Below are 27,745 nucleotides of genomic sequence, written 5' to 3'. Positions count from 1 at the left end.
AAGAAAAAGAGAAAGAAAGAAAGGAAAGAAGGAAGAAAGGAAGGAAGAAAGAGTAAGAAAGGAGGGAAGGAAGAACAGAAAAAAGAAAGAGACAGAGAGACAGAGACAGAAGACAGAGTTTGGGTGGGTAGGGAACAGAGGTTATCTAGGAAGAGTTGTCAGGAAAGACTGAATACAGCCAAAGTACATGGTACAAAATTCTCTAAGAATTAACAAAAAGATGTTCAGTGCACTTCACTGTCATTTGACAGTTCAAAGTGTCAGCTTCTCAATGATGCCCGCTCTGACGCTGCCTTGACCAATGGTTGAGGCCTCACCTGCTGCTTTTCCCCAGTGCACATGCCTGATAATGCTACTACTTAAGGTGTATACTTTTTACATCGTTTATGTGCCACAAGAAAGGTGGCTCCACAAGGTGAGGATTATTATCTTCGCTGTGGATTCCCGGCTATTATATAGTATCCCTGTGTTCCCTGAATATTGATTGAAATGAACGACAAAGAAACTATGACCCATCACAGCAATGTGACAGAAAAGCACTGTTGCCCAGGGATCTTCCTTCAGTGCCAGACATAAAACTATCAACAATGCAGCTCCAAGAGTATGTGGCCATCCTCGCCTTTTCCCCACAGCCAGAGAAGGACAGGAATTTTCCCAGCATGTAACTTACCTTTCTTATGTTTGCATAAGGCCCAGACTGTAAACTCTCATGGCTATAAACGTTCACCAGTCGGAAGCAGAATTTTGCCTTAAAGTTGGTGATTATCCATCCAAAAGGTTCATAAGCTGTTTTCTTTATAGCTAGCTATAAACTCCCCTATTTCCTAGGCACAGGAAATTTAAAGGTTGAAGCATTTCCTTGGGGCAGACCCTACCTAGATGCAGCTTTTCGTGGAGCAGTAGAGAATCAAACACCCATTTTAACTAGCTTTAGTACAAAGCACTTAGAAAGTCCTTTGAAGCACTGAGCCTTTTGAAGAAGGACTGGAATATCTTTAGAAAGAAATTCAGGTTGGCATGACAAAAGAGGACTAATAGGAAATAGAGGCTGTCAGAAGTGTGCCCAGCTTTTAGGCTATAGCAAGTAGGTACAGCAGGTCGATGGGAAAGAGCAAGACGGTGGGCAAGCTAAGGCAGGAGGTGCAACACCGTCCCCATGACAGCAGTAGTGAATAGCTTGTAAGAACAGCACTGTTCATTATGAAAGTGATGCCATTTCTCACGCCAGCACCCTCCAGGAACAGAAGACTCCAGCAACGGTCCTCTATGCAACACGTAAGGCCGAGAAATCCTTCAGACTGAAATGCTGCCTGGACTTTAGAGGTCCAATGCATTCAGATCCAGTTGCCAGGTTGACAGACATGAGAAACTAGAACTAAGCTCAGAAGCATCCATCCATCCGTTTCCGGTGCCAAGCCTGAAGACACGCGCCCCAGGTTGGGGCTATTCTACAAGCTGGCTGGAATCCGCACATCTGAGGCTTGAAAGAAATCATTAGGCCTGAAAGAAATCAATTTTTAAGCAACGAATCGCTTTATAGGGATTTAAAACCTGGAGTGAGGCCTCTGTGACATTGTGAGGCTGTTGGAAACCGTCACCTTCAAGAGCCTTGCAGCTCAGCCACTAACAAAAGAGAGACCCATTGTGCATGACTTAGAGAAACTGTTTTGTGGGTTAAACAGCAAAACTAAAATACTAAGTACCATTTGCTTTCCTCCAAGATAGAAAAGAAGCAAAGGCCTTGCTTATAAACACCAAACAAGTGATCCCGTTGGGTTACAGGAAGCCATATATACCGCTTTACATCATGGTCCTATTTGGGGTCTTGTAATAATAATACATGTATTCCAGAAGGCACACCGCCTCTTTTCCTGGCACAGTGGCACTGTATGTAACATAGAAGCGTTCGAGGGGCCATAAAGCTGGGAACATTCTTTGTGCAGAGGACCGTGTTCTAAGGAAATTCTCAATAGATAGAGATAGTTCAACTGAGAATATTTGAATAAGCCGATTGGCCAGGAAAAAAAAAATTGTTCTTTTTGCTTTACCCTTCCAGTGTCTCAAAGCAAACAAGCAAATAAAATAAAATGAAAATTGTGACCCTCTGTCTGAGTTTAATGGCGAGCAACAAGTGGCTTGCCTTGCCACTCACGGGCATACAATATGAGTCACGGGGAAGCTGAATTCTTCCCTCGCATTTTCTCCTCGCACCGGCTTCTCCCAGCAGCCCTCTGAACCGGGTCTTTTTATCATCCCATTTTGTAGGTACACAGAGCGAGGCTTGCGAAGCTTAAGAAACCTTATTCAAGTCTTATTCAATTAAGAACTGGAGCCAGGACTCGGTCTCCACCTGATTTCAATGCAGATGCCATCTGTGGTAGCCAACGGCTGTCAGGGTACTTTGAGTTCTGATTTCCCTTAAGGCTGATGACATATGAGCCAGCAAGCAAGTGTCCCCTGTGGGGCACCATGAGAAGCAGCAGTAAGTGGTAGACAGTGGGGGCACAGTCCCTGGAAGCGTGCCCTTCCAGCCTCTCCTTACCCACTTCTCAAGAGCACGCTCCTATATACATGCTTGTGGGTGTTCTCTCTAGATTTTGATCGGAGCCGTCATCGCCATGGGCTCAGCTGACAGGGACGGCCGTCTGCACCCAGGAGACGAGCTTGTCTACGTGGACGGGATCCCGGTGGCTGGCAAGACCCACCGCTACGTCATCGATCTCATGCACCATGCGGCCCGCAACGGGCAGGTTAACCTCACTGTGAGAAGAAAGGTGCTATGTGGAGGTACGTGCTGAGGTGGGCAGCAAGAGCCGGGGGTGAGGCAGGGGGATGCTTTGGAGAGATGGGTGGGCAGCTAGAAAAGAAACTTAAAATTGGTTTCTGTGTTATACATGGGACAGAAACAAGCCCCACGTTCTCCACGGAACAGTTTTTCAACATGCAGTTTGGCAACCCCTGCTCTTCCAGTTTCTGAGGCCTACATTTTAAATGTAGTCATTAAAATTTCTAGCAAAGCCTGGGGCTGAGTCAAGATGTCGACGATCTGTGCTCTTTGATATGTGTTTGTTGTGAGTAAAACATTATAATGACAAATATATATATATATATATATATATATATATATATATATATATATATATGTGTGTGTATATATGCCTTTTGAAAATGTTTCTCATTGTGTTTACAAAGAAAGAGCCCCAGCATTTGTGTACCGTAATAAGGAAAGTGGGGTGGAAAATTAGCTTCCACTGCAGAGTCTGATATAGGTAACAATACGCATACCACCCAGAATGAGGACATACAGCTCCCGCCCTGAGAAAAAGCATTCATATAGCACCAAGCTTATGAAACAGATAAATTACAAGTAATTATTCCCTTTACCGCTATTTTCTTAGCTTCAGCAAGAACCACCAAAGATATATATTTGTAAGTCAGCCCATATATTCATAATCTTATCTCCTTAGCTTCTCTCCACTCTCAAGGCCCCCGGAGGGCTGTGTTCCAGAGGGTATGTCTATTGCGATCCCCAAACTGAGCTTAAACTGAACACTAAATAACGTTAGCATTATAGGTGCTTTGTCCTGTGAATCGCAGAAGCAGAGACTCCGGCCATGTTCCCCTCTTACCTTCTGCCCCAGAAGCTCTCTGACCTGTCTCCCTGGCCACTTGAACACCGTCCTACAGACTCAACTCTAAAATTAGGAGTGTCCTTGGCCCCATGGGCTCTTTGCAGTACAGATAAGGTAACGGAGACCCAGGGAATAGATTGCCTAATGGTCCACAGCGAGTTAGAGACAGTGCTGATGTGGACTCACTCCAGCGTCAGTCTTCCTGATGCTGTCATCAACTCCAGATTCCACCTTAAGATACTACCTTCACCCCCAGAGACCCCAGATACAGACAGCTCATTTATGTCACTCCCAAAAATCCTCCGGATGCATTCGTATATAACATTGGAACTTTTTAAAAGGTTACCTGCTAATCACAGGCTGTGGGAGAACCAAAGATGTACAGCTTGGACTAAATATCTTTTTCTTCTGAGTCCCCTAGAAACTAGGCTTTGAGCAAGGGCAGTCATTTCAAAGGACGAATCACGAATCATGAGCCTTCACCAGCGGAGACCACTATATATCTCGCCCTGGATGGAGGCTTTGCTACTCAGGGCCATTTGTCTCCCAAAATCCACAGTGTACCACTTGACCCAAAGAAATAAAACACCTTGAATTATGCCTTCTCCTTGAGCAAGTGGCCAGGATGGAGACAGTGTTGCTTGGTTAACACTTGACTGTCTCCCTGCACAGTGATTCTTAACAAAACAAAAAGAAGTTTGATGTACCTATGTACTGTAACCTGGAGATAAATTAGAAAGAGAACTGATATGAGGAAGTATACTACAGAGCACTAAGCCAGAACACTAAACACAATCTCATCTTCTCCTTGCCACAAGCTGATGATTGCAAATTAAATTTTGTTCTCATCAACCCAAGCTGTTGGAGTATAGGCCGAGTGCTGCACAAAGGTACACTTGCAGTCTGTAGGTCACGTGACTCGTGTAAAGCGCTCTTTTCTTCCGGTTCTTACCAAGTTCACTCTGCCAAGCTTCAGACTGCATTTGGGGTGCATTTGATTTTTGATAATGTCCCCCTACAGATTATTCATGCTATGGGAGACTATGTGCTCTTTCAGCCTCCTTGAAAGCCCCATCTGTACCAGGAGTGATTAAATTCAAGGGAGGATGCTTAAAAAAAAAAAAAAAAAAAAAAAAAAAAAAAAAAAAAAAAAAAAACTTAAAAAAAAAAAAGCAGGGTAGAAGAAATCTACAAGGTGTAGAAAAACAAACTTTTTCATAGCTGTCATTCTGTCAAAGTGATAAAGGCCATTTCCAGATGGATGGGACAGGGGAGATGTCTTTCTAAGTAGTGTCGCTGTTATTCTGCTCTGGTAAGCAAGGCGGTGGGAGGGGCAAGCGTAGCTTAGGATGGGACAATCCAAAGCTGACAAGAAGTGGGCAGTCTAGCAGAACCTCAGAGAAAGAGGAGGAACTGTTGGTATATTATTATCTCACTGAAGTGCAGTTTGAAGCACAGGAGCTGAGGACCGTCCAGACAAATGGATGATACCCTTCCATCTTGTTCTGGCCGTGGTTTGTGCAGACATACTGCTTTGCATAGCAAAGGGAAAGTTTGCTACTGGTTCCCAGACTGATGCGTCAGAATAGGAGCATAGCCTCAATGGCTTACAGATAAGTTAACAGCACTGGGCAAGGATGAAAATAACACAGAACCCTCCTCCAGATGTTAAGCCCAAAGAAACGCATATGCAGGAAAAGTGGAAAGGCAAATGGTTTCAACTTTAGGCTGGGCCATCAAAAGTGAGAAACTGCTGAGTTAGAGAGAGGATGGTGCAGTAAACCTCCAGTGTCATTTGCGTGGGAATCACAAGCCCAAATCTTGTGCCTTGAACTAGTTTTGAGAGCTGTCTTATTTGTGCCACTAGCTCCAGCATGTGCCCCCCCTACCCCCAGCATACTGAGAGAATGGCTTTAATTACTCTGCTGAAGGCATTTAAATATTTAAGTGTTTGGTAGCTCCGCTTGGAGATGGTCGACCTATTGACACACTGTTTTGGATGCACAGTTTGTTTGAGAGTAAGATGTCCCCAAGGAGCGCCCTAACTTGTGAATCAAAGATGGATGTGCAACAGCTTTATGGCTTAATCAGAACATCCAATCTCATGCCATCAGCATCTTTCTCCAATGCCCAAGGAGAACGTAATTCTTGGCCCAATGTTAAGGAAGGGGAGCCCACTGACAGTGAAACACACTAGTGGCACAGCCCTGGTCTTGGCCTAGCCTTTGTCCATGTGTGTTCCCTTTCCCTTTGTGAACATGTCACTCATCTGGTAAGCTGTCTACCTTGATGAGTATACCAGCTGTACCGACACAAACAGGGGCAGGGACATACCCAGGGCTGCCCCCTTTCCTAAGAGGTATTGTGATGGTCCATATGGACGCCACAGCCCCTGTGTAAGAATCTAGTTATGCATGCCTCATGGCTCTAGCTATGCTTCAAGGTAAGACACGCCCATTACAGTCTGGTTTACGGAATCTTCAAGTCCCGATAACGAGACTGGGGATCTAGAAGGGAAATGGAGGCTCTGATTGAAAAAGTCCTGCTGGGTATACGAATCCCTTAATTAATGAGCTCATGAATAAATTTGGTATTTGCAAGAGGTATTGGGGAGCTGTCGGAAACGTGGTGGCCCAGGCAGCAGGCAGCCATGATACAGCTCCAAAAAGTCAAGAGAAATTACAGCTCCCTTTGCCCATCAGATATCCCTGTTTATAAACAGCAGCAATTAACTGTAACAATTAGCATTAAAAGTCTAGAGCAGCAGTGTGCCAGTGAGAATCAAGCCCCACCAGGAGTAAACGTTTGGGTCCAGAGCCTCTCATCTGCAGGTGCCATCAACCATTCCTGCCCTCCAAAAGGAAGAGTCTCTTCCAGTAAAGTGCCATGCTGTTTTTTAGTATCAATAGTGGGGACAGAACAGAGCCTAACCTAAAACTTAAGTATTTGACTTCAGGAAATGCTAAATGACTGAATCTTGAACGGCCACACATGTGTGAGCCAAAAGGCATCAGGTAGTCTTAGAAACTAGTATGGTGTGGAGTCACCTTCTGACCTTTTACTTTTATTGTTCAAAAGCAACCCTGTTGATGTGCTACAAAAGAGTTTCTGGAAAGAAAGCAGCCCTGTCCAGATGGAGAGCCAGTTAAATAGGAAGCACTTGGCATCAACCAACCCCTTAAAGACAACAGTGTTACCAAATCCCAGGGTCAGACCAGAGCAACCCTGGGAAAGCTTGAATGTCTTCCCAGCTAACCACCTGGCTTAAAACATGCTCATTTTGCTAAAGATGAAGGGATTTTCTCAAAAGCTTGAAAAGAAATCCAAACACAATAGAAAAGTGCCCTACCCTTCGCTTTGATCCTTTCTGTTACCCAAGGACCAACACATTGGCTTAGACATTGGTTCCCCCACTCTCTAGAACCCATGGTCTAGCCACTCCCAGCCACTTACTGCAAAAGACAGATAATTTTTCTTTGTTGCTGATTTACTGACAACCACAGCTCTCAACTCCCCTAAAATATGACAGCCAGAAAATGAGATCTCTCTTGTCATTGCCTATGACATTTAGTTACTGATTTGGTCCAGTAACTCTGGAAATTTTCAATTTAATGTAGCAGCATAATAATTGTTTGTTTTTCTTCTCCAAGACTATCTCTAATCATTTTATTTCCAACTGGCACAAGGACCAATAAAGGACATGTTCTTCACCAAGACAATAACAGCCTGTCTTTGAAGGGAGGATACCTTTTACAGGCAGAAACACTCCACTCTAGTTCAAAGCAAGGACATTGACATTTTGTTCTTTTATGACCTCGGTACATTTCTCGCGAATGAAAAGTATCTTTTTATATTAAAAATTAATTAATTATATCTTAAAGAAAAGGCTCAATATATATCAAATTGTAACAGCACTCACTTGGGTCTCAGTTCTTCTTTAATTAAAGAAAATGAAGAGACATGAATGTAACTCTTCCCCAGCTCTCTTGTCCCTTTAGTGTACTTAATAAACTACCTCCAAAAAACTCAATTAATTTTATAAGACCTTTTGATGACTAAGTGACTTAATTTGCACTTATATCCTTCCAAATTTTAGTTGACTTAATGCTACTTCTAATGTCTCTGTCTATGAATAAATGTGATATGTGAGTGAACTCAATTCTTTCTCTGGATATCAGTATAACAAAACATCTCCTGTAGTCTGACCTTTCTCCCTGACTTCCTTATTTCCTATTACTATAACAAATACCTGAGATGAACCAGCTTATAAAGAGGAACGTTTTGTTTGGGTCCACAGTTTCAGAGCATGACCCATTTGCCTTGTGCCCATAGCAACACAGAGTGATCAAAGCACAGAAAGTAAATCCATGTACATCACAGCCAGAGAACAAAGACTTGGGAAGACAAAAGGGAGGGGTGTGCACAGGCGTCTCATAATCCCCTTCCAAGGTACGCCTCCAGTGACCAAAAGGATCCCACGAGACACACCTCTGGAAGTTTAACCACCACCCCCCAATCATGTCAGACTCGTAACAGCACACAGCAACTGTGGCTTGTGACGCTAGCAGGCTTCATAGGAACTTCTGCTGATTCTTCATAACTTGACACCAGACAGTTCCCAGAGTTCTTACAGAATCGGTATCTACAGGCCCACAAGCAATGAGGAACTGCCGTAGTTTTCTTATTCCATTGTACAGACATCTTTGATGCCCTGATGAGCATTAGGGAGGAACTGAAAGAGCCCTGTTCCCCGTGACAGTACTCTGAGAATCAAGTCTGCTCCTGTTACTCCACTCTCTGCCAGCACCTTGCTATTAAGTTAAAATGACAAACCCCAAGTTAAAATGACAAATCCTTCCTGAATGGCAGACCAACTGCCGTTAAGAACAAAAAAGCAAAAAAACACATGCTTCTTGGGACTAGAGAGAGATGGTTCAGCAGTTAAGAGCACTGGCTGCTCTCCCAGAGGACATGGGTTCAATTCCCAGCAGCCACATGGCAGCTGACAACCAAATGTTACTACAGTTTCAAGGGTTCAATGCCCTCCTTTGACCTCCATGGACACGGAACATGCATATAGTGCACATACATACATGCAGGAAAAACAGCAAACTAACTTCTCCTAGCTCTCAACCCCCTCTTCTATTGCCACATAATTATGCTTGCTTCGTTGGAGTATTGATTAGGTTTATCCAATTAGTAAAGTGTATTTTATAACATAGGATGCAAATGAGCAAAACCTCAAACACCTCTATTGAGATTCAAAGTTCAGTTTGTCGGCTTGATATTATTGTATTTGATTCAGAACATGCAAACTAATTTTCAGTGAAAATCTCAATTGATCTGTTTATCCAAATTACCTTATTGGGTAAGATGTGGCTGTCACCTAAAATAATAAGCAGGCCACTTTTTATTTAAGTCCATTTCCTACCCATATGAAGTGAGTTAACACTTCTAGGCTGGCAAATACCATAAGACAAAACTGTGCTCTTAAAAATAAACGCAGTCAGCACCCCCCCCCCCCCGCCAGGTTGTCTGCACTGGCAATGCAGCAGCATTTCCCAAAGATGGCTGATCTTCCCCAGACCAACTGTGGGGGAAATAAACAAAAACTTCCATTGGTGTACCCTGAAGATGGGCACTCCTTGTGTGTGTTCATGTGTGTGTGTGTGTGTGTGTGTGGAGAGAGAGAGAGAGAGAGAGAGAGAGAGAGAGAGAGAGAGAGAGAGAGAGATGTAGGAACATGTGTGCCTTGGCACACACTTGGAAGGATCAGAGGACAGCCTTTTCCCTCCCTTCTACATTGTTTGAGGCAGGGCCTGTCTCTGTTGTTTGCTGTTGTGCACTCTGGGGATTCTCCTGTCTCCCACTGCCTCATAGGAGCGCAGACCCTAGAAAGGATTGCCTAGTGTCCACCCTTCTGTCGGTTCTGGGGATCCAACTTAGCTCCTCATGGTTGCCTAGCAAGTGCCACTGAGCTATCGCCCTTGCCCCTTCATAAATTCTTTCAGTGAGTCACACTCCTGGGATGATTTAAGATTCCGTCTACTTGGTTTGCTATCATCTTCAGTCGGTTACTACCCAACCAAGAGGCTAATATATAAAAGTTGTCATTGTCTCTGGGACTTGAAGCAATAACAAGAGAAAACAAAAGTACAAAACTCAGAGGAGGCTAATGCAGAGGGTCAGGGTCCCCAGGGAGTTAGGTAGTGGATTGCATAGATCTATAACTCTTCAGATGATCACTCTATCTAGAGGAAAGATTAGCTAGTCACTCTTAACGCCGGCTCCTTAGGAAGAATTCAGTACGGTCTTTCCCAAATCACTGAGTTCCTTTGGACTATGATCTTCATTTCAGGGGAGCCCTGCCCAGAGAATGGGAGGAGTCCAGGCTCCGTATCAACCCACCACAGCTCTCCACGCAGTGACTACGCCACTTACTCCAACAGCAACCATGCGGCCCCCAGTAGCAATGCCTCGCCCCCTGAAGGCTTTGCCTCACACAGCCTGCAGACCAGTGATGTGGTCATCCACCGCAAAGAAAACGAAGGGTTCGGCTTCGTCATCATCAGCTCCCTGAACAGGCCTGAGTCTGGAGCCACCATAAGTAAGTGACTGGCTTGTCTATGTACAGATAAGGGGATGTTATGTGTTTGTTCTCAAGATAGAGATGCCAGAAGAATGTCTATGGATATACTGAGTGGTCTAGAAATCCCAGGCTATGAGCAAAAGACACACAAACCACCCTTAACACTGACTAGGCAAACGTCACTACTTAGGTTCAAGGATAATGCAAGCCAATGTGTCCCTAATGCTCAGCACTGTGAAAGCCATTAGTTCATTTGTAAGGGTGGTGTATGGTCAAACGGCTGTGAGAGGAGGCATGTACCATCTTCATGGGCTGGTGAGGGAATGTCCCTTATGAGAGCTGTTCTGGAAGATAAGCAAGTGGTAGAAAGGACCTAGCAGGAGATTGTTCATATGGAAGCCTTCAGACAAGAAGGAGCTCAGGATTGAGAAGGATGCAGAAAGCCAGGGTGACGGTGCTGAAGTCAGCCAGAGAGAGTGACACGGATTGCCACTTGGGGTACACAAAAGCCAGGAGATACAGGCTCTGTATGCAGTGATAGCAAATCCATGTTGCATTCTCAGTTTGTGGAAGGTTTTGAGCAACAAGATGCCTTTTATTTTCTTAAAGATGCTTGTATGAAATTAAGTGGAGGTTGGGAGAGAACAAGAGGGGAAACACAGGACATGGCTGGGAGGCTTTTTCAAAAGCAGCCCCTTAGAGATTCTAGGGTTCGTCTCTGGGATACTGTAGGTAAGAAAGCAGCAGATGGGTTTCAATGTGGTGGATTCTTCAGTATTAATGTTCCATGAGTCTATACAACAGAGTGACAGAGGTCACATTTCTCTTCAGCCAGCCACCACTGTAGATGGCCTCCTTGGTCCACAGCCACCAAGCAGAGGACAGAAGTGGGGACAAAAAAATGTGTCATCTTTTTTATGGTCAAGTGCTTGGAACCCAAAATGCTATGGATATATTTCATTCGAATATAGAAGTCTTCAAATAATTGCTATGCTGTTGTTTGAATGTTCGTAAGATTCTTATAAATTGTGGCTTCCAGTTTATGTCAGGTAGGAAGGCATATCAAGCAATGTTCAGAAAAATCATATTATCAGGAATTAGTAAGAGCATCTGTGGTCAGATTAATGTTATCAAAAGCCTACCAGAAGCAGATGGGTAGGACTGTCCCCTTGAGCATGAGACTTGACTTAAATTCACGAGCAAAAACCACCAAGTTCCAAACCTCAGCCAACATGTACAGAGGACAGATTACATATGTCTGAAAAAAAAAAGATTCCATTTTTCTTTTTTCTGATAAGCTGAAGAAATAAATCCGATCTTTAAGCCTAAACTCAAAGCAGGGTTCTGTCAGAAGGCTGGATTCACCAAGATTCAAAGGAAACAAGACTGAAGATTTTCATGAATTATATAAACCGACCCCCAAAAACTTGGGGAAATGTTCCCAGGGAGCTTCTACAGCTACCTCGAGTCATCCGGGTTGTTTATTGTGGCAGGATACCTAGAGAACTGGAGGAGAAATCAAATGTTTACTGCCACGGTGAAAATGCTAAGCATGTATTTCAGGTCTCAATCGTATGTCAAGCGCAACAGCTTCCTTTCCAAATGTGTAAGGAAACGTGTGTATGCGCTTTCTCTAATGCAAAGGAAACCTGTGCAGAAGTAGGTCTGGGAAAACAATTGGTACTGATGGCTTACAATTAGTGGGGTTTTCTGCCAATTGAGTGACCTCAAAGAAATAATTCTCAACATTCAAAATGGGGTGATTTTGTATCATCCATGAGCATAAAAGTATAGTCTATTAGTCCACGGCGCCTCCTGGTCGCTTCCTTTCATACAGCTGTTTTATTTTCAATTTAAGGATTTTGAAACACAGATTGCCCCGTGCTCTGTGGCAAAAGCAGCTATTACCCTGATGGCATGTTGCAGTTATAGGGTGTAATTTGCAGCATGAGTCTAAAAGGCTCCTGGAGCTGATGTTCTTTCCTACTTAACTTCTATAATATTTTTGATCTCCATTTTCAGAGAAAACTGCTAAGTGCCCTGTGAACAGTACAGAGTCACCCTTGGGCCCCATAGACATTGTCAGTATATCAAAGGTTGTTGGACTCTGGGCATCAGAGATAGGGTGACGCTATCAGATATTTGGGGTAACAGTCGTTCGCCCATTTGCTGGGCTTGTGGTAGTTTTCTTTTCCTGTCTTACCACAGCACCAAAAGCACTGACCATTCATTGTGTAGCTTGTTTCCTGTGGCTACTGGAGCCATTTCATTGGTTGTTAAGGGTCACTGTGCATTTGATTGGCAGATTATTACATATAGACAAGCAAAGAGCGAGAGGTTAGTAGTTCAGGTGCTGCAATCATGCTACTTAGATTGGCAACCCGACTCTGTCACTAACTAGCCTTGTGTGCTTAAAGAAATCATATGGCTTTGTTCTCCTTAATTATATGAAAACATTTGTCTCCATTCCTTTGCCATGGGTGACACTGAACATTAAAGACATCTGTATACATACAAATGTGCAAGGTTCCCCTTGCTATAACACTGTATCTTTAGAAAGTCACCCCAGAAGAAAAGATTTGTTCTGCTCACAGGGGTTTCAGCCCATGGTGGTTGGTTCCATTATTTGGGGGCCTGGAGTGAGGCAGAACATTGTGGCAAAAGTGTGTAATGAGAGAATTTGTTCTTCTAGTAGCTGGGAAGTAAAATTAAAAGTGGGAGGGCCCCCAAAATGTCCTTCAAAGTCACATCCCTAAAGGCCCTAATTAGGCATAATTTTTTTGCAACCTACTTTTAATATGGGTTCAACCTCTCCTCTAGCCCACCACCCAGTAAAGGTAATGGAAAAGTTATTAGGATATGGGGAAAGTGGACCTGTTCAGCAATAGTTCTTTGAGGGTGAGCTCAGTCTTCTTTGGCAGCTGTTCTGTCCCGTAGCAAACACCAGACATGACTCAGCAGTTGCAGACCTCTAGGCAATCAGACACCAGGCACAAACCAGCAGCTGTAGTTTAAACCTGGAGAAACCGAAACGCTCACCGGCCAACCAGAAGTGGCAACCTCGAAAGCAGTTGTTTGGAGAGTTTCTCTCTTTGATGTCACCACTAGTGGAGATCAATAATGCTATATAAGGCAAGCCAATACATGCATGTCATTAGCAAAGAGTAGAGAGGCAGAATAAACCAACCCAATGCTCGGTGCTCGTCTCCCACCGTCTGTGGGTCATATTTATACTCCTCAGCAAGCATCCTTCCACAGGTTTGCTACATCGAAACACCCTATCACCTGTGTCTGCTCCAGGAAAACATTCTTTCCTTTAGCAAGACAGCCTTTCACCTGTGTGTAGAGCAAAACATCATTTGACTTAACTAAGTTTCCAAAGAAAATAGAAGTTTCCACTTCAGTGCATGTCTGCACACCAGAAGAGGACATCAGATGCCATGGGACTGCAGAGATGGTTGTGAGTCAATGTGTGGTCTGGAAATTGAACTAGGGACCTTTAGAAGAACAGGCACTGCACTTAATCATTGAGCCCTCTCTCTAGTCCCTGGGTTCCAACTCTTAAAGCACCGCCCAATAACACGTCAAGCTGATATACAAGCCTTTAGCATAATGACCTTCCATAGACATTTAATATCAAGACCAAACAGCAAGGATAGTCATTATCATATTATTAGTATACATGGAAAATTAAATATAAAAGCTTTTTTATCTTTTCAACCTTTATTTTTATTTTGTGTGTATAGGTGTTTTGCTTGCATACATGTCTATGCACTATGTGCATAAAGTGGCCACAGAGGCCAGAAGAGTGTGTATAGGATTTATAGGCAGTTGTGAGCTGCCAGGTGACTGCTGGGAATCAAACCCAGGGCCTTCTGGAAGAGAAACCAATGATCTGTTAGAAGCTCCTTAATGCTGATAATTTCAATATGTTTGTAAAGTGTGAACCATGTATCTGACCAACTGACCACTGACCAACATGTCCTTCTTATTATTCATGAGGTCCAGATGTGACTCCAGCATCTCTGGACCAGATGTTTCTTCTACAAAAATATCCCAATGGCTGTGGACAGTGGGCTGGTGGGCTGGACCTAGACTATCCAAGTTCATGGCCTGAGTCTTGCTACCCAGGTGTGATTGCCTGACTGTACCTGTGCTAATTGGTACTTCTTACCTCCTCACTAAACCTGCTGTCTTACCTTTCCAGGAAGAGCTTTAGTATAAGTGGTTAAAAAGTAACCTTTAGTCTCTAACATTTCTACACTTTGTCAAGAAGGTTATATCAGAATTCACTTATATAAGAAGCAAACTAGAACACTTTGGCATCCAGCATAAAGACTACCCCCAATTCATTTAAAACTTAGATATAGACCCATAACAAGGGAAGTCAACCAATTCAGAACAGCAGTCAGAGCACCAATCTAGGCACTGGAAGGCAGGGAGCAATTGTGTGGCTCCTCTTCCCTTTGTTGGTAATTTCCTACTGTGCTCACCTGATCTGTTTCTCCACAAGCGCACCAGCAAGCTGATGACTACACAGTAGTGTCTCGGCTGTCCACTGATGTTCCACTCTGTAGTTTGACTGACACAGGCCAGAGTTTAGACTTGCCCACTGCTGACTCTTCCCTAAGACCCTGCTCAAAGTGTTCTTAATTATGTCTGCATGTGAGCAATATTGAAGCACCATCCTAGTGATGTAAAACCTCAGCTACAGATCTTCCACTATGTTTAGAGCAGCGGCTCTCAACCTTCCTAATGCTGCTGCCCTTTAATAGAGTTCCTCATGTTGCGGTGACCCACCTGACCTTAAAATTATTGTCACTGTGACTCCATAACTGTACGTTTGCTATTGATAGTAATTATAATGTAAACAGCTGATATGCAGGATGGTCTTAGGCAAACCCTCTGAAGGGTTCATGACACAGGTTGAGAATGTGGATGTCAAGCATGGCCCTTTGAAAGGGTAAGACTGAGGTGAAATCTTGAGTGTAGAGGGTTACACTTTTACCCCCGCAGACCACAGAATCACTTAAGTAGTCATTCAAACTTAGGAGAGACATAAAAGTGAAACAAATATTCCTTGTCTCTGTGGTCATACCCTAAGTCCAGGGCATTTAACTAAATTCGAAGAGCAACACACAAGCCCTCCTGCTCCTCAAGTGGCTTCTGTGTCCTCGGGTGTCCTGTGCCCAGCCTCTTCTGGCTATCATAATGCCATCCATCGTGACAGAACATAAGGCACACTGTTAGTTCTGTCCCTGTGTGCAAAGCCTTGGCAAACTTTGAGTCCCTGGAAACACTTCTCATTGGCTTAAACTTTCATTTGAACTTTCCTAGCTTTCTGTCACTGCTTGTGCATTGGAAGTGGCTCTTAACACTTTGAATTCTTTGCCTGTCACAGTCTCTTTCAAGAACTGATCTGACACAGGCTCTAAACACTCCAAGGCAGCTCCCCTTTGACAACAGTTTAAGGCTATACCCTCCTCCCTTTTTCACACTTGATCAACGATGCCATAACTATAATGTACTCAGATGAAGACAAAAAGAAGCTACCTGGGGAAGAAGACCACCCGTTCCTGGGACCTTCTGCCCCTCTCTCACAGCTTTACCCAACGATCTTTGGCTATCACAGTACACCTGTCACCTGCAATGTCACACTCCTTCCCATGACATCATGGTCAAAGCTTTACTCTAAAGCAAATCCTCCAAAGAGCAATCTGTGAGTAGCCAATCTATTGCATTATTGGTTTGGTTTGTGGCAGTAGACATTTTAAACCTCCATAATGATTTTATTCACTGACTAAAAATAAAATACTGGTAAAGCCTATAAAGGATGGTTCATAGCAACAGCAGAGAGGTCAAGGCAGGGGGATTACCATGAGTTTAAGGTTACCTTAGTGTATATACATAATGAATTCCAGATAAGCTCAGACTCTGTAGAGAGACCCTGCCTCAAAAACAAACAAGCCCCAAGTAGTAGGCCCAACAGGTGCTGATCCTGGCAACTTGACCATAAGTCACCTCGACCTCCCAGTATTTCTTCCGCAAGAGTCATTAATGGAAAGATTCTTAAATCATGCCAGCAGCCAGGAATTAGAAAGGCTCACGAGTTTCTTTACTCATTAGTTTGCAAAAGCAGGTTTCCTTTGGGAGCTGTGCACCAGCTTGGCAGCATGCAATGCTGTCTATTCCTTAAACAAGTCAGCTCGAGACTCCTTCACTCAACACATTGCCTTAGCTGAGAGCAGCTCATGGGAGAAGGATAGTGTCATCCACACATGTGAATACTTAGTAACAGAAGAAATAGCATGGACAGAACCCCGCTGTAAAAAACCAGCGTTCTCCCAAATACCTGGCTCTCCAATGTTGTGCAATGAAGTCTCCGTGTTAATTGAAGTCTCTGAAATATTTGCAAAACCTACACAGTTCTTAAAAGGATAATGGTATTTATTGAAATACTATACATGTATTTTAAATAAAACACACTGTTCTTGTCCACTACTACTGTGACAAGAACACTCTGACCAAAAACAACTGTGGAGAAAGGAGCTTACAAGTTTTGGTCCTCTATCGAGGGAAACAAAGGCAGGAACTCAAACAGAACCCGGAGAGAATGCTGGTGCCCCACCTGCTTTCTTATACAATCAGGACCACCTTGCTGAAGCAGCACCACCCACAGTGGACTGGGCTCTCTCCCATCAATCATTAATCAAATAAAATGACCCAAAGTCATGCCCACAGGCCAATCTAATGAAGGTAATTCCCCGTGTAAGGTTCTCCCCTGCTGCAAGTTAGCCAGCAAATTTCGACACAAATATATCCCTATTATATTGAAACACCGTTTTCTTCTTTATCCTTAGGATCTTATATCAGAATACAAAATATAGTATAACTTTAAAAGTCCCATGGTCTTTAAAACATTCAGCACTTTAAAAGCCCAAGATCTCTTTTAAGAACCCAAACTGTTAGCTGTGAGCTCCTTGTAAAACCCAAAGTGAGCTATATACTTTCTTAATTCAAGAGGGCAGAACCAGGGCACAGTTATAACCAGGTCAAAAAAAAAAAAAAAAAAAAACAAGATCTAACAGTGTAAATAACTCAATGTCTGATGTCTTCAACATCATGACCTCCTGAGCTTGGATTGCCCACCTCTCTGCCTCTTCCATCCACAGCATACATACAATAATAGCATATTATTGTCTAATAAACTCAGACCAACCCCATTCCACACCTGCTTGCTACTCCTAGTGCTTATCCTAGCACCTCCGTATGCCAGAGCTTCTCTACTGTAACTGAGGCTGCACCCTCACCATTGGCCTCCCCTGGTCTCTTTAACTGTACCTCATCAGGCCAAACTATAGCTACTCTCCGTGTGGCCCTCGTTGCCTTCAAAACCAGCTCCATGTGCGTAGACTCCCACATACCATGAAGTTTTTCTTTCATCTTGAGAGCTGCATCCCTGGCCCCCTCTAACCACAGCTTCTATGTACTGGCACAAAGAAACTTCTCACAGAGGAGTTTACCCCAGTAACACTGGCCTTTCAATCACAGCCAGCTCCTCAGCCCCAGAAACCAGCATTAACTGTCCCAATAAAGCAAAGTGTTCATTTCAGTGGTGCTGGTCTCTTGTAAATCAGAGCTCATTCTTCAGTTCAGCTGACTACAGATCACAGATCCTTAACTCAAATATAATAAAGATGGCCCTGGTAGAGTCTTTGAAGGGTTCTCAAACTTCACTCTGAAATTTTGTAAGCCAGGCCTCCATCATCTGTTATTTCTCTCAATATCCCTATCTTTCGAGCTCCCACAGAAGAGCCCACAAGCTCTGAGCATCCAGTGGCCCCAAACTCTGAAGAACTTCCCCAGTCTACCCAGAAGACCATACATCCTTCACATACATCCCAGCTACACCCCATGTTCCTGGTAGTTTCCTCTCTAGATTGATTTCTATGATGTGATAAAACATACTCTGACTGAAAGCTACTGAGGAGGAAGAGGTGTATATTAACTAACAGGCTACAGTCAATCATGGAGGGAAACTGAGGCAGGACTGAGGTAGAGGCCACAAGGGAATGCTGCTTACTGGTGTGCTTCCTTTAGCTTGTTCCATGGCTTCTCTTGCTTCTTCAGTCTGCCACCCACAGAGGGCTGGGCCCTTCCACATGACTCATTAATCAACAAAGTGACCCACAGACATGCTCACTGGCTAGTAAGATGAAGGTAATTCCTCGGTTGAGGTTCCCTCTTCTTTGGTGACTTCAGTTTTAACCAGCCTATTCATCTTTCCACACTGATTAGTGTGTTAATATGCTTCTCTGGCTTCATGTGGAGTCTATAGTGCAAGTGGGGTGGGCTTTCTAACTGTTCAAAGAGTAGCAAGAAAGGTAGCCTTTTCTACACTTCTCTATGATAAATGCTTGACCATTACACCTGAGATAGATTTGTATAGAACACGGAGCCTCTCAAGTCAGACTCTGGGCTAATCCTGAAAGATGGTTTCCCCAAGTCCATCAAAGTTGGTTTAGTTCCTTCCCTGGCCCAGAACAGAGTTTTCCTGCTGTTCATGTGAATGAGCTAGTGCTTTGTTTCAGCCCCTCCTCTGGCAGGTTTTAATTTCTTAAGAGCAAGAAAGTGTGTGTCTCTCTGCATCTTTCACTATTCCTAGCAGGATGGTTTTCAAGCATGGTTATCATTCATAACTGATGTCTGCAGGAGATGGAATTCTCATAGAGTGGCTAGCGCTGCCCTCACCAGAAGGTAAAGAGCATGTTCCGTTCCAAACCATCTGGCACCTAAAGCTAACTAGACTCAGCAAGACAGAGTTCTGCTAAGGAGAGAAGTGTCAGAGGCTCCATTACAGGATCTCTGTGAAAGCTGATCTCCACCTTGCATGAGAAATCATACTCTAATACAGTGCAGTGGAAGCAAGGTTCCAGAATGCTTATTTCCCATCCATTCTGCTCTGCCTGGCTCCCTGATTCAGTAGCCCACTCTGAGATGGGTAACGGGTCAGATGAGAGGACAGATGAGAAAATCAGGGTCAGGGGAACTCCCTCTGTGAGTTGGGGAGCCTGTCGAGTTACAGAACTCTAGTCCCCTAAATGACCAGGTATCCTGGGTATGCTTTGAGACTCCTCTTGGTCTGGCACAGACTGGCCCTGGTCATCACCGAGCACCTTCTTGGCAGTCATTACATGGTCCTCACTGGTGGCATGCCACGTCTCTTGGGAGAAAACAAAACTACTCTTTCAAATCCCATCTTCATTTCCTGGTCCTCATGAACAGAGCAAACCATTTCATTTCCACATGTGAAATCTTGATAACACTGTGACTTAGGAGTAGCAACCCAGCTAAGAGCAGGATGAATAGGGCCCAGTGAGTCAATCCACCTTTTCAATCCTGAGGATGACTAGCTTTTATTGCCCCCAATAAAAACCTGGCCACCTGGGTCCCCTCGCTAAGCAGCTGAACAAGTTGAAGGCGTTTCTGCATCAATGGAATGCTCTGATATAACATTTACACACTAAAGCATGGATGAACTCGAACAGAAACACTGGTGCCATTCTACTATGCTCTCACTAACAAGTGTGAAGATCCTTTTTATTATTATTATTTAGAAAGTGAATCTGCTGAAGAAGCTCATCTTTCTTCTTTATCCTCCAGACGAGGAGCCATGCAGCCTAGCAAAATGCCTCTGAGTGCTCTTGGAACATCTTTAAAAACCTGAGCTAGTTTTTCTTATTGTTTGGCAGGAGCTTATCAGTCACAGATTTCTCCCACTAAGGAATCATTTCCAGGAGGGGTTTTATTACTGGGATCAAAGACTTTCCAGGCAATAGGGAAACACAGATGTCTTTTCACCTTCAGCCACTTGGTTGTCTTGAAAGCATTTAACAGGGGATGGTGGCTGTTTCCTCTAGGCTTAAATCATCCAGCTCTTTGCTATTCACAAGATAGTTCAAGGAGACCACAGCTGGGAGGCGCACACATACTTCGCATACAGATCATACAGAATCACCCTCCAGTGGAAAATGCCTGTTACTCTGACGTGCAATTCAAACCCTACAGGTCATCTCTGCTAATGATACCCACTCCCAAACCCTATATTCTATTTAAGAACTTGTATAGGTGTATTTTTATTTTTCCCTCAACCATACTCTCCATAAAACATCATAGAAACATTCCAATAGAGCTGGTTCCATGTATCAATTCATTTAAGAATATATTGTTATGTTAGCACAGGACAGTTCCTTAGCCACCATCTTTCCAACTATAACAAGGGTTCTCATTTAGGATAGGGTAACTCTTCTGGAGACCCAGCCCCTACCTCCCGAGGACATGCCTCCAAACAAGCTCCTACCACACCAAATGCTAGCAAGAGCTCTTATGAGTTATCATTTGAAAGCCAATCATTTTGCAATTTAAGTTGCATTTGCTCCTAGCTGAATTAATCTCTGCACTTGGAATGAAATCTTTTCTAGTGATTAATCCGCCAGCCCTCTCTGAGTGATGAGTCCTTCTTAAGATTTCTACAGTGCCAGAGAAGTCACGGGAATAACCCATGGGGTGATCTCGTTCTCAGTCTAACCTCTTTCAGGCCGTATTTCTCAGTCAGGTGAGGGTTTGCTCCACACATATGCCTAGGTGTGGGTTCCTGGTGAACCAGTCTGTTTGCAAGAGGGAAGTAGCTCATACTTTCTGCTCCAAGGAGGTTCCTCACAAGGCTCTGTATTCATGGGCTCCTCGTGAGAGAGAAGGGCCTTCCAGAAAGCAAGGATGAATACACATTCTCAAGGCTTTTGCTCTTGTGGTTTCTGGCACCAGACAGTTGAAACAACATGAGAAATATTGTCCTGATTGGGAAACTATCAACTGTTTAGAGCTGCTCGGTGAAAAGCAAGGCAAAAATAATAATAACCACAATCCCACAGGCCCTGAGCAAAACTGAAATACAGTTAAAACCTGCTTGCTGCCGGGAGTGACATGCCGACCCAACTCCAATCAGTGTTTATGTCCTGTCTCTTAGTCAAATGTATACATAGTTGTGTTGTTGACCTTGAGAGATTAAGGCACAGAGATTACATTGTGCTTTCCCTCCGACGCTCCAAATGCCTGGCATGGGGTTCTAACCCAGCAACCTTCACCAGAATCTTCTCCCACCAAGGAAGTTCCCCATCCTGCATGTGGCACTCACCTGTAGCCACTGGCCACACATGGCTAGTGTGACTCAGGAGATAGAACTTTTCAGTGACCCTGTGTCAGCTTGCACCTCTCTGCGGCCTCGAGTGCCGCCCTTATTTCTCTACCTCGGCCTCTCTCTCTGTTACACTCCCCACTGAACACTATACTGTTCTGATGAGCTCAGGTACCTGTCCTGAGCCGCACTCCATTATTAGCAACCCCCATTTGGCTCTCAGATTAAAGCCAGAACCTGTACCGTGGGTACAACCTTTCATGGTCTGACCTCCTTCCTCTGTACCAGGCTCACTGGGGTTTTGCATCCCCTACTGTGCAGCTCTGCACATAACAGACCCGACTAACTCACAGATCTGCCTTTGCAAGTGACAGCACAGGAGGTTGTGATATCTCCCCTGCCTCCACACCGCCACTTGGGGGGGGTGAGGGTGTCCCATGTGCCTCGACAAACCCAGATTGCATAGCATTTGCTCTCTGGAGATTCCCAGATCCCCTCCACACTCCGTGGCCCAGCTCTTTCCTCCTGCTTAGTCAATACCAATTGTTTATCTCTGCCTCTGTTCCTCCTGCTCATTTCACTTCTCTTCCTGTTTTTTTAAGGCTTGATTTCAATAGAGTAAAACTCTGTCATCTGTAGTGTGATCTATAGTCTAAATTTTAATGGGTATGTTTAGTTTAGCAGCTGTGGTCAAAATGAAGTCAGTGGCTCACGCCTGCCGGCCTCTGTGAACCCCTGATACTTTTTTCTGTTCTACTATTTTACCTTTCCCTGTATAAAATGATTGTACGGAGCCTCTGGCTCTGACGTTTTGCCTTTCAGCTTTGGCAATGTGGTTTCTTATATCACTGTTTGGTTTGTTTGACTTCATAGTTCTATGATATATGAATGCTCCATAGTCTATCAGCCCTTAGTTGAGGGATGTTGGGGTTGCTTCCTGCTTGGAATAATCACAAGTAAAGCTGATAGGCATCTTCTTGAAACTCTCTGTGTAAAACTAGGCTCTGCCTTTTTAAAAGAACATGCCACGGCATTTTCATTTGGTAAATATTGAAGGTGGGAGTGATGGATCATGGGACGCCTGTTCCTCGGTGGCTTGGATGGATAGATGCTTTCTGTCTTTGAAATTATTTCCAGGCTTTTCCACTTTGTGATCATTTCCTGTAGGCACATTAGCCATGCCAAAAAGCACACAGCAGTGTCTCACTTCAACGTTAAATTATACTTTTTCCCTAAAGACCAACAACACTAAAGATGTTTTCATGGGTTTTTTTTGTCTTTTGGGGTATTTTTCTTCCATCTATACATCTTGGGTGAAGTATGATTTTGCTCTTGGTCTCTTCCCTCTGGAGGATAATTGTCATCTTGTTGTACGCATCTGGGGACTCCCCGGTCCGTCTGCATTTCTCATTTTAGTGAAATAAAAGTCATTTTACAATAACAATCTCACAAAATCATTGCAGAAACATAGTATGTAAAGTGCTATTCAGTTGGAAGTGATAGTGCTTCGTAGCTGTAGTACTGAGGATGCGTGTGGGGAAAGAAACCATCCATAAACAGAGACAGGAAGTAAGATGCTTAGAAAGAGGAATGTTCGTGAAGAGAAGCACATGCAAAACTCTCACGTGCTGACACACTTTATTTAACCACTCAGGGGTCATACTACAAGTTGTTTTCAAAGTTAATTTATGGTCTCCTGCCTCCTGAACACTTGCTTCGGGCCTTTTCATAGTTGGGTTCCCCGCCCCCCAGTCATGCTAAATAACAACATTTCAACTTAAAGCATGCTGTAGTCTGTCAGTGAAACTTTGGCTTCAGTAGGGGGTGGGGGGGGGACCTGAAGAGCCAATAAATATTCATTTAATCTTGGGGATAACAGATTGCAAAGGACAGCTGGCTCAGGAGGGATCATTTGCCTGGGTTAGTATCTGTTTCCATTTACATTAAGAAAATATTGCAAGAAGTTATTATTTGCCTCAGGGCCCAGGGGAATACAATGGAAAGCTGATACTGCACCTGATTGCTTTTGACATTTGCCGATTGTAACAGGGAACGGTGTGATGATAGCCAAGCCACTTCTTACAAAACATAATTTCAGAGGCTGTACAGGCAAAGGGAGCTGGCAGAGACAGAATGCGTGGCATCTGTAAGAATGAGAAACGGGATTTGTCAGAGACACGGGCTTGTAGCCATCAGCCGTCCCTGCTGCGCCGCTGAGAAATTACTCAGAGCCAGAAACACTGATGGGCGTGAAGTCTCCTGTGCTTCTAAAGGCTACAGATACGGGGGAGAGAAAGTGTGGTTTTGCTGAATGTTTTAACCCCAAGCCCATGTTGATAAAACATAATTGTTTGACACTTACTGAGCACTCGGAAAGAAGACTACCGACTGTATTTCTTCTATCTTCAGTGCTACAGGAGATAACAGAAATTGTTTTTAGTTTGAACGCATAATTATTTCACATTTGCATTTCAAGTGGATTCCAAATCTCTTACTAAGACGCCCCCCCCAAAGTACTAATCGCAGCAACTGAAGGTTTTTTAATGATTTTTTCCATTTGCTGACGGATGGTGGCAAAATGAACATTTGTTTATCATCTCTGATTTCATAGACCTCACTGTACTACAGTAAATGAGTGAGAAGGAAATGGGAGGAGTGGGCGGGGCAGGCTAAAGGTGAAAAGAAAGTAGCAACTTTGCAAAGCAGAGAGCAAAGAGAGATGGAGGAACCATATATCTATTCTTTGTCTTTAGAAATTCTGAGTGGCTCTGGAGTATAAGACCCAAGACAAAATAAAACCTGAAGCTTTTTATTAAAACATCAGCAGGGTCAGTGAGGTGGTTCAGATGGTAAAGACACTTATGCATGCATAGATAGATAGATAATAGATAGATAGATAGATAGATAGATAGATGATAGATAGATAGATAGATAGATAGATAGATAGATAGATAGATAGGTAGATAGATAGATAGGTAGATAGATAGATAGATAGATAGGTAGATAGATAGATAGATAGATAGATAGATAGATAGATAGATAGATAGGTGATAGATAAATAGATAGATAGATAGATGATAGATAGATAAATAGATAGATAGATGATAGATAGATAGATAGATAGATAGATAGATAGATAGATAGGTAGATAGATAGATAGATAGATGATAGATAGATAGATAGATAGATAGATGATAGATAGATAGGTAGGTAGGTAGGTAGGTAGGTAGGTAGGTAGGTAGATAGATAGGTAGATAGATAGATAGATAGATAGATAGATAGATAGATGATAGATAGATAGGTAGGTAGGTAGGTAGGTAGGTAGGTAGGTAGGTAGTAGCAGCAATCAGCACTAAGTTTTGTCCCCAGCACCTCAGAAGAAAATTGGAGGCAGAAAAATAAGCAAGTAAAAATGGTAAGGATATAGCAAGAATATAGCCCTGTTAGTCAGCTTTGTACTGTTACTATAGAATATCACATAATAGACATTTTTAATAAACAGAAATTTATTGAAAATTCTAGGGTCTTTCGTGATTCCCAACTGTCTATAATTACATAAAAGCAGAATACTATGTTTTAATTATTAAAAAAAGAACAATATTGTTAAAGAAAGAATTCTTAGATATTGAAATTATCATGACTAAACTTTTTAATATAAGCACTGGGGGATAAAAGTTAAATGATCTGTCATGTGAAGCAGAACAAAACCAAAGCAGGAAATATGAGAGAGATGGTAAGAGAATCGCAGACCAATCCCAGAGGCAGCTATCTAACCAGGAGTTGTAGCAAAAGAGAGCCAGGAAACACAAAAGGTATTATCAAAGTCATTCTATAATGGGTGTTCCCAAGTTTCTAATGGGATCAAGTCCTCACACCAACTACATCAAGTGCACTACAACAAAACTTCAGGACACAAGAGGCTCAGGGACAGTGGTCATTAAGCATTTTCTCCATGCCTATAAAAGAAAGACAAGTGTATTAAATTTAACAAACAAGAAACTCTAATAGGTGAAGACTCAATACAGTCACTTCTCGGTATCCATGGAGATTGCTCCCAGGTACCTATGCTATCAGACCTCACAGATGCCCAAGCCACCTATGCCACAAGGGATGGTCACCATATGTTTCCCCCCATGTACTTCAAATCATCTCTAGATTGCTTACAATTCATAAATCAATGTTAACATTTTATAAGTGGTTGTGATTCAATTTAGGAACAAAACAAAACTCATACCAATAAGAAGCACAGTCTGCCTGTATTCAGTGCACACATATCTTTTATTTTTCAAAGGCTTTTAATCCATGTCTGGTTAAATACATGTGTGAAGAACCCAAGGATAGAACAGGCTAACTGCAGCAACACTGGATGACACCAGAGAGTTTGAGGAAAACTTGCTTTTAGTCCAGAACTAATTATACTCTTCTAAGAAATAATTCATTTGAATAAGATAATGACACTTTCAAACATGAAGAATTGAAGAAATCACTTTCTCCCATGAATAGTTCCTAAAACACTGTTGTACAATTTGCTCTAATAAAATGTGCTCTGGGGCTCCGTGTTCATGACTCCATTCATCCTAATTACCGAGCAAAGCCCCCCATTCCACTCACACATGAATTGGGGGCTGTGTTTCCTACCAAGGAACTTAAGGACATATATTCAAACCATAGCAGTACCATAGCTCAGAGCTGCAGATGTTTCATGGGTCTCATACTTGTATCATTGTGCTGTTGTTGTTGCTGTGCTGTTGCCGAGGATAGGACAACTTCCTATCGAAAGAAAGAATTTCTTAGTTATTCCTAAATCAGCTTGCTGTGTTGTTAGAAAGTCTTCCAAAAAGTGACAGCTTTATTCACTGAGACACCTTGAAGTCAATCAACAACCACACAGTGGCAACTTCTGCCCCTAGACTAGAAAGACAGGACTGTAGGTTTTATTGAATAATGAAAATGTTTATATATTTTGCCCATAGCTTTGTGTAAATGTATAAAAGTGATGAAGATTAATATCTGGATTAGTAGCACCAAATTTTCTACTGATACCTTTAAACCAAAAAAATTTTAAAAGGATATTGTAGCTACCTAGGAATTGGTGATATAACTTCCAGGGATTGTCAGAAAACAATAAATGTCTCTGTAGAAGAAAAAGTACCTGTTCTATCATTCTCTGCTTACCCATGCTTCACCCAGCTAGTGGCTTGAAGACCATGTCTATGCAGAGGTTTCCTTCATTCTTAACACCATAGTATCTGGACATATTGCCAGACAGTTACAGTAAATATTAAAAGGTGGCTTAACCTTTTATCCTGTGCTTTGCCCATTCCCAAGGGGCCATCTGGCACTAAAGTGATCTTTAACTTGGCACTCCATGCAGCCTCCAAGAACTAAGGCATGCTTCTCTCCACAGCCTCTGCTACTTCTGTCCCAGGTGAATACAACCACCATGGCGGGCTCCTTTCCTCCACCACCCAGTACAAACATGACTCACATACATTAACTTATCAAACAGGTTTATATGTTAAATTCTGAATCCACAAATCCTTAACACAAACTTACAAACAACAGACAAAGATATAAACTGCCTATCCAGAAAAGATAAATTAGACCCATAGAAACCCTTAGAAATAATCATAACAACCTCATCAAGCTAGAGATGCACCAAGAGAAACATACACATTGCTACAATGTTGCCTTCAGAGTCACTACCTCCTGGCTCCTCTTCCTCCTTCCTAGACTTTTCCCTGCCTACATCTCTACTGTCCAATCATGTACCATCTTAACATAAACCTATATCAGACTCTAAAGACATAGGTTCAAAGAACATATAAACTTCTCAAAATGTGTATTGATTTCATGTGGTATATACTAGTCTACTTAAACAGAATTACAAGAGAACATCTGCTTTTATTAAGATCTAGTAATGAGTGACTTGTTACATAACAGTAATTTTCATCTTGAGTTGAGAATAGTAAGGTCACTTTAGGCTTGTTGAAACAGTGTATGAAGAATAAAAGGTTAATTTTACAGGGTGAGAGTCCTCAGTGTTATATCTGGAGTTTTGTGTGTGCTACAATATGCTCTATCACATAATCTAACCCCAAGCTCGAGAATATTTAAGTGTATTATTAGCAGAAACTAGTTGAACCACCTTTCCTGGGATATTCATCAGAATTAGAAATGCAGCCATAAAAAGTGTTTGCTTTTTTACTTCACACTCATTGTCTTAGTTAGGGTTTCCATTGCTGTGCAGAGATACCATGACCAAGGCAACTCTTACGAAGGACATTTATAATTGGGGCTGGCTCACTGGTTCAGAGTTTCCATTCATTA

General features: G+C 42.9%; 1 protein-coding gene across 3 annotated transcripts in view; it reads left to right on the top strand.

Annotated features, from left to right (window-relative positions):
• The window catches only part of MAGI2 (membrane associated guanylate kinase, WW and PDZ domain containing 2), a gene marked incomplete at both ends in the record, with an annotated part of 1,373,853 nt that overhangs the window by 1,243,890 nt on the left and 102,218 nt on the right, over nt 1–27,745 (top strand). For all 3 annotated transcript variants that reach the window (XM_080936244.1, XM_080936243.1, XM_080936245.1), the window contains 2 exons: nt 2,595–2,787; nt 9,991–10,239. In XM_080936244.1, the coding sequence (XP_080792370.1) occupies nt 2,595–2,787; nt 9,991–10,239 (442 nt within the window). The remainder of the gene's footprint in view (nt 1–2,594; nt 2,788–9,990; nt 10,240–27,745) is intronic.

This window comes from Micromys minutus (assembly GCF_963924665.1).
Source record: "Micromys minutus genome assembly, chromosome: 23".
NCBI lineage: Eukaryota > Metazoa > Chordata > Mammalia > Rodentia > Muridae > Micromys > Micromys minutus.
Note: the sequence above shows the minus strand (reverse complement) of the source record. Positions and strands in the feature narration are given on the sequence as shown.